Source organism: Branchiostoma belcheri, unplaced genomic scaffold (assembly GCF_001625305.1).
Source record: "Branchiostoma belcheri isolate BF01 breed outbred unplaced genomic scaffold, Haploidv18h27 scaffold125, whole genome shotgun sequence".
Classification (NCBI taxonomy): domain Eukaryota; kingdom Metazoa; phylum Chordata; class Leptocardii; order Amphioxiformes; family Branchiostomatidae; genus Branchiostoma; species Branchiostoma belcheri.
The window spans coordinates 267,317-279,754 of NW_017802658.1; the positions used below are offsets into that span (position 1 = coordinate 267,317).

The 12,438-nt window shown below is 38.5% G+C and overlaps 2 protein-coding genes across 4 annotated transcripts; one reads left to right on the forward strand and one right to left on the reverse strand.

Moving 5' to 3' along the window:
- Positions 1-286: 286 nt before the first annotated feature.
- LOC109463410 (inactive Ufm1-specific protease 1-like) lies at positions 287-6,415 on the reverse strand. 3 transcript variants are annotated; one of them, XM_019760228.1, is made up of 5 exons: positions 6,249-6,415; positions 5,420-5,632; positions 5,061-5,163; positions 1,107-1,183; positions 287-778 (listed from the first exon to the last, which is right to left on the reverse strand). In XM_019760228.1, the coding sequence occupies exons 1-5, from the start codon at positions 6,396-6,398 to the stop codon at positions 647-649; spliced, it is 675 nt and encodes a 224-aa protein (XP_019615787.1). In that variant the 5' UTR covers positions 6,399-6,415; the 3' UTR covers positions 287-646. The 3 variants fall into 3 exon arrangements, with proteins under 3 accessions (XP_019615787.1, XP_019615789.1, XP_019615788.1); XM_019760230.1 differs by having other exon boundaries at positions 6,329-6,414; XM_019760229.1 differs by lacking the exon at positions 6,249-6,415 and adding an exon at positions 6,128-6,152.
- A 265-nt stretch (positions 6,416-6,680) lies between these two features.
- On the forward strand, positions 6,681-11,649 carry LOC109463415 (thymidine phosphorylase-like). The gene is made up of 10 exons (XM_019760234.1): positions 6,681-7,030; positions 8,020-8,222; positions 8,676-8,795; positions 8,901-9,009; positions 9,184-9,302; positions 9,790-9,952; positions 10,308-10,430; positions 10,561-10,665; positions 11,084-11,224; positions 11,324-11,649. The coding sequence occupies exons 1-10, from the start codon at positions 6,706-6,708 to the stop codon at positions 11,455-11,457; spliced, it is 1,542 nt and encodes a 513-aa protein (XP_019615793.1). The 5' UTR covers positions 6,681-6,705; the 3' UTR covers positions 11,458-11,649.
- The last annotated feature ends 789 nt before the right edge of the window (positions 11,650-12,438 follow it).

A 12,438-nucleotide genomic window follows, 5' to 3' on the forward strand; every position in this document is an offset into this window, starting at 1 on the left:
ATTTTTGAAATTTAAGAATTATGATAATAGGAACAAGCAAACTTAATGTGAACATGCACTAGGACTCTTCTAAACATCTAACATAGTGATTGGTCAGAAGTTTTAACATTCTGACCAATCAGAATGCACTATTAGATACTGTTAACACCTGGCTTCCATACCATTGGTCAGCGAGTTTTGAGTTACTTCAACCAATCAGGTTTCAGTAGCAATGACTGCACGCTGAAAAACAAGTAGACTACAGTAACTATTATTGACCAGTATTTGCTTACTAGACTGTCCATCCTTTTTTTTTACGTTGTACTTTTAGTTGGTGTGAATATTATTTTATCTGTCGTGCAATTCACGCGTGCCTTAATGAACGACATATTGAGTTGTGATGAGGCTACTGCTATGCAATAACCCTTGTCTGTCAATAAAGTTTCTTACACCATGCTTTGATACACACTTGTCACTTGTATTTCTCTAAATAATTTAATGAATTTCAAACATAGAGTAGTGTTAGAATAGAATTTCAAAGCCCTTGGTTGAAATCTGAGCCTGCTTTTTGTGTGTATTCACAACACTATTTGTGGTTACTTTTTGAAGCCATTCTTTAATTGAACAAAACTTGTAACAAAGAAAACTGTAATATCATATTAAACTTTTATTGTTTATATAACGGAAGGCAGAAATTATAGAAGGAATCTGACTTGAAGTCTCTGACATGCTGCCATTTCACCCAGCCGTTCTGCTGTAAGTCTTGGGGGTCTTGGACTGTACCATGGTAGTGGGGGTCCTAAAAACATACATGACTGTTACAACACTAGTGCTACAAAGATTAATATTATACAGGTTAAGCTACATGACAACTTTTCTGATTTCTACAAGTATACTTCACATAAAAGTAGTATGTGTATGCTTGTGGTGACCAAAGATTTACAAACGCATACAAAATTATTTAACGTTCTTCAAAGCATTTGTTCAAATAATATGCAAACAGATGAAAATATTGATAATTTTGTGATATAAGGTACATGTAACTTTGCAATGACTACTAGCTTTGGGTCACAGCTAGTGAATTTGAACATAAGACGGCTCTATAAAAATGGTTACTGAATACTTACTACAATAAGGAGGTAAGAATCGTTCCCTGTTCCACACACCCCAAATATGCCTTTGGACGAGTTATCTGTATCTTCACCTGTATGCATTGGGGAAAAAGGTCAATTCAGAATCATCACATCTTTTGAAATGACAGTCATAACATTATATATAAGAGAAAAATGTATTATATATTTTTTCTTATATCCACATACAAATGTATTATACTAAATATCTACATGCAGTATTGAGTGTGTTTTAATCTATTTCATCCTATGTTTTGATTTTGTTTTGGTCTCCTTCCAAAACTTTTAAAGTATTGTCTTTGTGTCACCAACGGTTTAAGAAGGGTCATGTATGCATACACGTGACATTCTTTTTGGTCATAAGGTCATTTAAGTGTCTTTTTTTTCTGTCAACATCTTTCATAGCCATGCTTTCATTTTCATAAAGTTGACCAAGGAGGTTATAGTCTCTACTATAACCTTGACTTCCCCATGGAACTGTTAATATTTCACAGTACACTAACAACCAGTTTGAAACCAAGCAATTTTGCCTAGAGCTAGATTGTAGAGCTGTTGTTCACCTGTCATTTGTCAAAGGTACATTTAGAATCTTTGAAATGCTGTCCTTCCAGGAGGGTTGAAAGGACACTCATTGTTCTGTACACATTGTTCTGAGTCTTTTGTGTACGTCTACAAAACAGCTTGTCCTTGATTCTTGGGCTCTTTTGATCTCAGGAGATGGTCTGTCCTTGATTTAAGAGGATTCTTGAAAATCCAGGATCAATTCAGCCAGATGTTTCTTAGTCTTAATCTTTTTTCTTAAGATAAGAACATCATAGATTATTTTAAAAATTGATTACGATATAGTCTTGCACTTTAGTGATACAAATTATGCGCATTTTGTTCAATACTTCTTTTATGGTTTAGTGGTGAAGAGTACTAAGTATATGTGGTACATGTATGAGGCCCTGCAAGGGGGGGGGGGTCCTGACAACTCTCTACGCTGAATTCGGAAACCTCACGATTACGCTTTACGATAAATTCCAAGTGGCTACAACGCATTACGTAGAATTAAAATGCCAAATACACTCTATGTAAAAATATTAGAGTGGTCCGTCTACGCTCTACATAGAATTAAAATGGCCGATTACTAGTACGCTCTACGGAAAAGGGCTTGCGGGCCCCCATGTATCTGTATAAGCCTACGTATACATGATTGTATAATCATGGAGATGAAGTTAAAACACACTACCACACTAAATAGTAGGTTTTTAACATCACATCAATGTCCCAGCTTTTAAGACATGCAAAATTTCAGGTTTCTAACTTTATTGACCCCAAATTGCAGTCTTTGTCTGTAAATTGCAGTGTGCAGGTGGTATTGTGGCCCTGTAACTAGTTCATAGTTCAGTTCATACAATGGGAAGAATTGTCTGCGGGCCAAAAAGGCTGTGCTAGATGAAGGAAGGCACATTAATCATTCTGACTTGAAAGACTGAGAACAATAGATAAAGCTTCTGGGACATGCCTGTCACGTTAGAAATTAGGCCTATGTTACTCTCACAGAAAGGTTTTTGTTATTCTTCTAGAGCTTTCATGATTTCATGAACATATAGTAAATTTTGCAAGCCTCCGTAGCAGGCTTATGGAACTGGGGGTTTAGTGGTCTTTGGCTGATTAGCCCAGTTCTAAAAGGGGGGTAATTCAACCAGACTGGCTATATTGTCTACGTCTGGTATATGCAATCAGAAAATAGCACATAAAAGCTCCCAAAGACCCTGAAGACCTCCCAAACCACCAGTTTTTGGCATGCTATGGAGGCTAAAATTTTGCCCCATTTTTAAATGTTGATGCACTTTTGATGAGCTTTTTGATGTGGTTTTTATTTTAAAAAATCATCTTAACAATAAAAAGTTCCCTTGACCAATGCATCCAATACGAGTACACTTACTAGTACTGTTATCTGTGATACAGATTGTGGCAGGAAAACTGAACATATATTCTGTAACCAAAATAGAATTTGTTACTGAATTTGTCAATACCTTACACATACAACCATGTCTGTTTGGTTCAGTGATTTTTATTTACATGTATGCTGTCTCAAACCTACATCCTGATGATAGCATTGTTTATGGTATTGCTAAATTTGAGAGCTTTTTGTGTCAAAGGACTGAAATGTAATTAAAAATTACGAAACGTTGACAGTCTTTAAAGATTTGGGCTATTTTCTGAACAGCTGGAAAAACATATAGTGGAGTTAGCCGTATCAATATGCCAGGCTTGTACAACCATCAGGCTATCTTGCATTCTTTGATGACTATCTCTGTTGTAGTATGCAGCATTGTGCTTGAGTTTACCCTAGGCTAGAGGCTTACAGGTACAATACATAGCCTATTTATGGGTGACCAGAGAGTAACAGAAGTTCACGTTTGACACAATTCTTTAGTACAATAGAGATACAAAGCACATATTCACAGTGTCATGCTTTTGCATGAAGTCAAGACTATGCAGAAACTGCAAAAATGAAACCACTGCAAATGTAAACATATTTACGGTATTGCTATAGGTGACAACCCACCTATCTAAAAGAGCTTTGGATTTAGACTTTGGAGTTAGGGAAAGTTGACCCGCCAAAACAGATGTCAACATGAATGGGAAAAGGAAAAGACTAATCCGGTGGCATCTTTCTGTAGTTTAGTACCTGGAAACATCTGTGAAACACACCTGTACTTATATAATACAGGTGGTCAGGACAAGACGGCTTCAACCATCCATTATACATTACACATACTTCCTATTGACAATAAGATACATCAATCATAAATTATGCAGGACAGACATTCCTGGTCTTGGGACAGTTTCTTTGTCAGCACATGATGTTTCATCAGTTTAGAAAAGGGCACAAATGATTTTTGGAACTGCATCATTAATAATTGAACAGACTTATGTAAGAAACTTTGCCGATAAAATTGCTTTGAGACTGCACTCTGTCTACACTCACTTTGTGACCCTAAACCAGCTGAAATTCATGTATAAATCCAACAATTCTTCTTTTTCTTCAACTTTGTGTACCAGTGCTGTTCCAACAATTGAACATACATCAAGAAATCTACAATTTGAGCTCATGTGTCATGACATTACAAGCAACATGGACATGCATTATATAGAAATCTTGCAAGCAATAACTCAAAAGCAAAAGTCATTATGTTGACAAGAATTTTGTCACTTTCTACATTTGCTTATCATCTAAAAGAGGAGGTCTAGTCTTATATAATTTGAGCCCCTTTACCATGACATACATGTACAGCACAACAATATGTTGTGAGTGGAAATACAGGCACGTTTGTTAATTTGTAATAATACCCTCCTTACTAAATACCATGTTACTTTCTTGGCATAATTCCTTTGGACAAACAATTCACTTAAGATGGCAAGCAAGGACACAGGCAGCACGGTTGCCATAGCAACCTATCTTAAGGAAAAGTGAAGATGAAAGACTCTATGGCCAACAAGAAATCCTATTGTTCTGTTATGAGGATAAAGGAATTTATATGACAGCCAAGAGGTACATGTACATGTATCATATCTGCTACAGGGCTTGAAATACCATCTATGTAATAGTAATACTATGCAGATTGGTGCAGATAAAATTGGAGCTTTGCAGGTTTTTCTGATGTCTACCTGCACTGAACAATGTACCAGTGCAGGTATGCAGAAAGAAGTATTCTGAGCTCTGTACTAATTTTCAGGTTTATCTGTCTTAGGCATCAAACCTCTGCATGCTAAAGAACCCAGCGAAACACACTACTATAGAGTAGGGGTAGAGGGAATGCCAAGGAAAAGCTAGCTGCACTGCATTACTTGCTACCCCTAGCAGGTGAGGCAAGTACTGCAAGCTACTCCTGCCTGGCTAATATTCTCACACAGTAGTAGTGCTTGTAACATAGCACTGACATACCCTGGCAAACTCACCCATCATAACAGGAGACCCTATACTCCTGTAGTGCTCTGTCAGCTCTGCAATTTTGTCTGGAATTTCACTGCCACTGTTGATATGTACAATCTTACAAGGAACCTTAAAGGATCAAAGAAAACATTTGAAGAAAAAAAAATAGTTTTCAGTATGGAGTATATTCCAAGAAATGCAATGCATAGCAGAATTATTAGTATTATTAAATATTAAGAAAGAATCATTCATAAAAATCATTTCAATAGTACAAAATGAAGAGAACCAATGATGTTTACAATTTTTAACCTTGACAGACGTAAGAACCACTTAATTCAAAAATGATGTAGAAAGTTTAATATCTATGCAATGTTACAAGACTCACATCATAAAAATAGTCTATACAGAGGCCAACTTCCACAGATCCTATCCAGTCCTTGGACCCTGCAAAGCTTGCCGGCTTGTCCTGCATTTCAACCAGTGCCTTCTGGATGTCTGCTATAGTCGGAGGGTGTCTGGGGCTGGCAGAAGTCTGTTTCTGTTGGAAGTGAACCCAGGAACAGAGAGACTGCAGAGTTCTGTAGGCACAGCCCCAGCCCTGGAGAGGTGAACAGAAAATGATTGAAAAAATTTGAATATAAAGCTTGATACCTTCCTTGCAGAATGACAGACGGACTCAGAATATGACCTTCAAAACAGTTCCATGTTTTTAATATGTTTGGACGTCCTCTTTGTATTGGACTGATTGAGTAGAATGTGACCCAAAATTCAGCTGTGAATTTTGCGTACGGTCAAACTACAATGTGAAACGCTACCGTTAAATGGGATATATGTCTGTAGAGCTTTAATCACATTTATATTGTAAAATCTAGGTTCGTTTTTGATGGATTTTCAGTGTCATGCACAATAACAAAAGGCCTGCGCATTCACGTAGAACAGTTAACGTTAACGAACTAAGGATAACCCTGTTAACGTTATAATCTAGATTTAGCTCCTTGATCTTATCAGTTATGGAATCATATATCTAACCAAAAAATTGATGTCTGAGAATCATCAAATATAATCTACATACTTGCATCTCACTGTTACATACGTGAATACAATTTGCCATGGTCCATGAATAGTCTTTTAAAGGAGCTACTCGAAAATGATCACTATCTGGCCAATCTTGAGTGGGAGGGGGGCAAACACGACTCTAAAGAAAGTGTCCTCACCCGATCCTCTGTCCCGTCACAGACATAATGGTAATACAGATAGTCTCCTCTAACGGTTACTGTTTCTCCAGAAATGTTACCTGGAGGTGGCAAACCTTCGTGGACGTTTTTGAGGAGAGTTTTGTGCATTTTGTGATCAGCAGACGACATTTTTGCGCTTTTCCTTTCAAAATGGGTCTTATTTGACGTGTTGCATGACGGGAAGGATTAAGCTGTTTGTACTAAACATTTTGCTGCCTTAAGTTTTGAATGCAACATATGCAAGAATGTTTCCAATATACCCATATAATACAGTATAAATATTCACTATAGGTATATGAATATATTTTATTTATTCTTTAAGGGGGTACGTTTCGTCGTATAACTTTTTATTTTGAGGAATTTGAAGGCAAAACTTATTCATTACAAAAGACAGCTCTCGTAGTTTGTGAAAGAAGAAATACGGAAGTAGCCGATCATGTCACTGTTTAACCAGTTGTTGACCAGGTGGGTTTTCCGGACTTTGACCAGCACCATGTCTCGGTCAGCTAAACGTGCAAAGGTCGCAGATACGTGCAGCACAGGTCACCGGAACTTCAATGCTACAACAACGGGAGCCACGTTTGAACAAGTCAAGAGAAACATGGCTACGGATTCCTCAAGACAAAGAGAAGTGGAGATGTCCAACTTTCGAGCTCCGGATGTCATAGCTAAGAAACGAGACGGTCAAGCTCTCAGCAAGGAAGAGATCCAGTACTTTGTTAAAGGGGTGGTCAGCAAAGAGTTTCAAGACAGTCAGATCGGTAGGTTTACTCATATTTGTTTTAGATTAGGGGGCGGGGCACACAGTGTTTTAATAAAGTTAAAACTTGTACTGTGTCCCAAGGGAAAATAATGTTGAGTTGTCTAAAACTAATTGTATGTAAAGCTATCGTCTGTATGAAAGGGTCAAGGCAATGTTGTCACCTGCATTTGTGTCTTTTTAAACAGGATAACTAAAAAATTATCATGAAGTTTCAGAACGTCATTTTATCATTTGAGGCCATAGGTTTAAAACATGGGAAGAAGTGAATAAACTCTGTCAAAGCCATTATAAAGACCTGCATCTAGTTCTACAAAATTTTAGTAAAATGAGTGAAACTAACACCAGTTTATTACACATTTTGATACCTTCCTGGTTGAGGCTAAAGGCATTTTACTTGGAACCTGGGTGTCACTTTCACTTCCAAGGTTTCACTTTCACTACCCCATTTGAATCATCAGATTTTTAGGTTTCAGTTTCACATGAATTGATGGTTTCACATGAGGTAGTGGTTTGTGAGCATGAAGGCTTTTAAGATTAGAATGAGCAAGGAAATTATACTACTAAGTATTCAAATGAGTTTGTATCACTTTTGGGGTTCTTTGGCAGAGTTTGCCCAAAAGAAAAAGTAATTAAATTTTGGTCCCCCTAGCAGCCTGTTCTGAAACTGCAATAATAATGGTTTTCTATAAAGTGTTTTTTTCCTATTTCGAGTTGGCATCAACTAGTACCGTAATTAACAAGATAAACAAAGAGGATCATCTATATATATGTACTTAATTAATCAGAATGATATAGGTTTATGATTGTTCTTGTATTTCACATTGTATTTGAAATTATGTGCCCTATGTGTTTTCTCCTTATATGTTGACTCTCTAATATCAGCTTTGCTGCCTTGAGAGTCAGTGTAATGTCTTGTTGCATTTTTCAATAAATAAATAAATAAATGTTTGACAACAGTATGATGTATTTATTCACTCACAATTCCAGGTGCTATGTTAATGGCCATCTTCCTGAATGGCATGAACAGAGATGAGACCATCACACTGACTCGAGCGATGAGGGACTCAGGGAGCACGCTCAGTTTCCCCGCGGAGTGGGCGGGGCTAATCGTGGATAAACACTCCACGGGCGGGGTCGGGGACAAGATCAGCCTGCCGCTCGCACCCGCGCTGGCGGCCTGTGGGTTAAAGGTCAGAGGGCACTGTCTAGTAAGGTCAAAAATGTTGGTCGAATATAAAGTCTGACACCACTTGAATATTGTTTATCTATCTTGGTATAAAACAGGTGAAAAGACTGACAAGCAGCAGGTCAAAAGGTCTGACACAGGAAATGGGGTGGACTTGAGAGTAGGTTGACAGCACTTGTGTGTGTGGGAAAGATAGACAGGCAAAATAATTGGAGTTCAAAAGGTCAGACACAGGAAATGGGGTGAACTTGAAGGTCATGAAAACACAGAATACTTCCAAGAAGTCTAAAATCTCAGATTTCTAAAAGTTAAGGTAGACTCCCAAGGACTTTTCAATATACTCATGCAGCTTCTTTTCTGTAAGACTATATAAAAGGTCTGAAGAAACTATGCTCTAAGGCAGAAAGCACACCCAGTTCTGTGTATATCCTTCAAGATGTTAGTCTGCCTTCCCCAGGTTCCCATGATCTCAGGCCGAGGCCTTGGTCACACTGGAGGGACTCTGGACAAACTGGAGTCTATACCCAACTTCACTGTGGACTGTACCACTGGTGAGATGGGGGACATCCTGGAAAAGGTACACTACACTTAGGTCTTGATGAACCACTTGTATCAATCTATTTGTTAAGTTGCCTACTAGTAAATGACTATATAATACATTATTATCACTACTCCCATGCAGGTTGGCTGCTGTATTGTAGGACAGACAGCAGACATTGTTCCAGCAGACAGGATCATGTATGGTATCAGAGATGTCACTGGCACTGTCGCATCTCTACCTCTCATCACAGGTAAATTTTGTATTACTAGTACATTGTATTAACAAATTTCTTCAGTCAAAAAATGTTATACATTACCTTGAGTTATTTGCTAATGTATACACAAATGGAAAAAAGTGCATTTATTTATTTTTTCATTGTATGGTGATATAAATTATTGCACTTTGTTCTGCCTTTTTCTCACAGCTTCTATAGTCTCCAAGAAGGCTTCTGAGGGCCTGTCTGCACTGGTGCTGGATGTGAAGTATGGCAAGGCAGCCTTCATGGAGACCCTGGACAAGGCTAGGGACCTGGCACAAAGCATGGTGAGTTTTTCTTTGCCAGGCCAATAAAAGACACGGAAGGACACAGAATTTGCACGCAACATGTACATAGGTGTAAGGTGTAAGGTGACACTGATTTAATTCTATGGATGACATTCGTGCAGGCATTGATTTTTGCAGGTCCGGCTTGTCTTAAAAGTCGCTATGTACTATCGCAAATTCACAATCCCAGCTTTGTATTCCTTTAGTTTAGCATCATTTTGGGGGGCTGGATTTTGTTTACTCACCCCGTGCACACTAGTTTGGGGGTCTTCAGATGATGTCATCCATAAGTCAGTGTGGTCTGATATAGAATGTTGTAAAGTGAATTTGGAGGTAGTGTGTGTGCCACCATGGTGCCACTGTGTGAAGGTGTTTTAGGAGAAAAGACTCTGATTGATTAGAATTTTTACATCTCTTTACATTTTTACATCATTGTACTAACCATTGTAAAACAAAGAAACAAATGTACTGTATTTTCCTTGTTAAGGTGTCGGCCAGCGAGGGCCTGGGTATGAAGACTGTGGCCCTGCTGACCAGAATGGACAATCCCATCGGACTGACCATTGGTAATGGCCTGGAGGTGTGGGAGAGTCTATTGTGTCTGCAGGGAGAGGGGCCGCAGGATCTCAAGGAGCTGGTCTGTCAGCTAGGTGAGGAGGGATGAATGAATGAATGAATGGATGGATGGACAGAAGGACGAAAGAATAAATGGATTAAAGGCTTCAGTACCTAATAAAGGAAAGAATTGGGGAATAGATGAAAACATTATCAGTCTCATACACTTTACGAACAGTGTAAGAATTTGGAGAGTAGAAATAGAAAGACACTCCCGGGCCGGGGATTGAACCCACGCCAAACCCGGGCACCAGTTGACACCCCGATGCTCTAACCATTTGGCTAAAAGGTCTAGACCCATCAGCTGGATCAGTTGGTAGCGTCTATAAACCCCCCACTGTTACAACAGTGAGGTTTACACTACAGCAAGTTGCACTTTTGTTGTCCCAGGTGGCCACCTGTTGGCTCGTGTGGGTACTGCAGCCACAGCCTCAGAGGGTGCTGAAAAGATTGCAGAGAAGCTGAGCAACGGGGAGGCCCTACAGAAGTTCTGTGATATGATGGTGGCACAAGGTTAGGGTTTGCCTCTCTTTTTTTGAAACCAACTTTGCATTAAAACTTTGACAAAAAAAAACTTTGCATGTACATTGCATGTTAGACTATAATATAAAAGACTGTTCCCTTGATCATGTACATTTTCCAGGTGTGAAGCAGGAGACAGCAGAGGCACTGTGCTGTCCAGACACTGATATCTTCACCATCCTGCCACGGGCGCAACATGTGCAGGATCTCTGCTGTCAAACTAGTGGTGAGTGTTGTTACTGAGTAAAAGTAGTCCATCAGCCTTTTTGTCAGGCTGTAGGGGCTGTGCATTTTTAATCCATTGTATCTGGGACACAGTATTAGAAGGCAGAGCCCATCCCTCTCCTTCCACTGTCTCCTACTTCCCCAACTGAAGTCAAGTCCCCATTTTACACCCGGGTGGAGTGATGAAAGTACCTTTCCCAAGTCCAGCCAGAAATGGAAGGAGTTGAACCTGTGACCTCTTGATCTTGTGTACGCTAGCCTAGCCATTGGATGCCACCAAGTTGTCAGAAGCTATCATAGTGGTTTTTGCAACAGCTGTTGAAAAAATGAAGCTGCCGGCTGGTAATGCATATTACAGTATCTTATGCTGTATAGCCAAACAGTGAAATAAAGCTTCTTGTTATTTTCGTTATCTGCAGGATTCATCCAGTCTATAGATGCCCTGGAGTTGGCCCGAGTGTCGGCAGAGCTGGGAGCTGGGAGGTCAAAGGCCGGAGAAGCCGTTGACCCCGCGGTCGGGCTGCAGCTTCTGAAAACTGTAGGGTCAAAGGTCACAAAAGGTGAAAACTTCATTGTGAATACTAGAAATTTTTTTAGATACTCTGATATCAGTAAAATGAAAGACAATTTCTTGAAATGCACTTTTGTTCTTTTTCTAGGGGATGTTTGGGTCAAGGTTCATCACCAAGGAGACTGTGTCTCAGCCAATCATATCACGAGGCTGCAGAAGTCCCTTTTGATTGGAGGAGAAAGTGTGGAGGTCGGTTCCAGGGTCGCGGAGGTCATTCCTTAGCTTATTCCTCAGGAATGTAATAGTATTACAATATCACTACTTTTATATGAGATTATGGATATTATTAAAGAATAATTGTTCTTGCTTGTAAAGTTTACATGTAAAGAAAGGTTCTCAGATGACACCATTGATGTAACAACAACTTATCCAGACTTGTGTAATGGATACCAGTTTCAAAAGAACCTCCTTAGTTAAACTGGTCAACTGGTCTGTATCATATTTTTTAAGACAAAGAAATATGTCAGAGTTTAATCCACCTCTTATAATGTAAGCTTTTAGATAAGTTGGAGAAAGCATAGCTGCAAATATTACCATTGTTCGACATATATTTTCTTGAACAAATAGAAAATGAAGGAGAACTTACCTATTAGTATTTTCTTTAATAGGTGACGTCAAATATTAATTTATCCCAGTTGAGAAATTTGGTGAAGACTTGCTGAAAGGGTGCTTTTTGTATCACATACTGACATAGGAACTACTTTTTATGAAATGTAATTTTTTATGGTATAGCAATTGTCATAGCATGGTCATAGCAATCAATGTTATATTGGAAATGATATGTTAACTTGCTGCTGTAGTGGTAAAGCTTTATATTTGCACCTACATTTGGAAATCAATCAATCAATCAATCAATCAATCAATCAATCAATCAATCAATCAATCAAATGGTTTATTATTCAATCGACATTGCAGCACTACTTGCATGTAGGCTGAATTGTGCCCATTGTTACACATGTAAGTCTCATCAGATGCATCAGATCGAAAAAGTTGCTAAAATATTTACACATATCATAAAATCCACTACAATAAAACCATCGGTATTAGCTTTAAAAACGAAACATTTAAAATCCATGAACTATGTACAATATTAAATCCTAAATTATTTTCTGAAACAGTGCATTGATGTGTTGTGGCTTTTTCATGGGTAAAATACGAATAGTAAAATTAATGTAGATTTTCCTCAGATTTTTTTTAGTATCA

Excerpts from the sequence above, each read along its gene's own strand:
- LOC109463410 (XM_019760228.1), bottom strand. The coding sequence starts at position 6,398 with ATGTCGTCTGCTGATCACAAAATGCACAAAACTCTCCTCAAAAACGTC. Across the intron at positions 5,633-6,248 it reads GTGACGGGACAGAGGATCGG|GGCTGGGGCTGTGCCTACAG; the intron begins GTGAGGACACTT and ends TCACCTCTCCAG. Across the intron at positions 779-1,106 it reads ATTCTTACCTCCTTATTGTA|GACCCCCACTACCATGGTAC; the intron begins GTAAGTATTCAG and ends GTATGTTTTTAG.
- LOC109463415 (XM_019760234.1), top strand. The coding sequence starts at position 6,706 with ATGTCACTGTTTAACCAGTTGTTGACCAGGTGGGTTTTCCGGACTTTG. Across the intron at positions 7,031-8,019 it reads GTTTCAAGACAGTCAGATCG|GTGCTATGTTAATGGCCATC; the intron begins GTAGGTTTACTC and ends TCACAATTCCAG. Across the intron at positions 10,666-11,083 it reads TCTCTGCTGTCAAACTAGTG|GATTCATCCAGTCTATAGAT; the intron begins GTGAGTGTTGTT and ends CGTTATCTGCAG.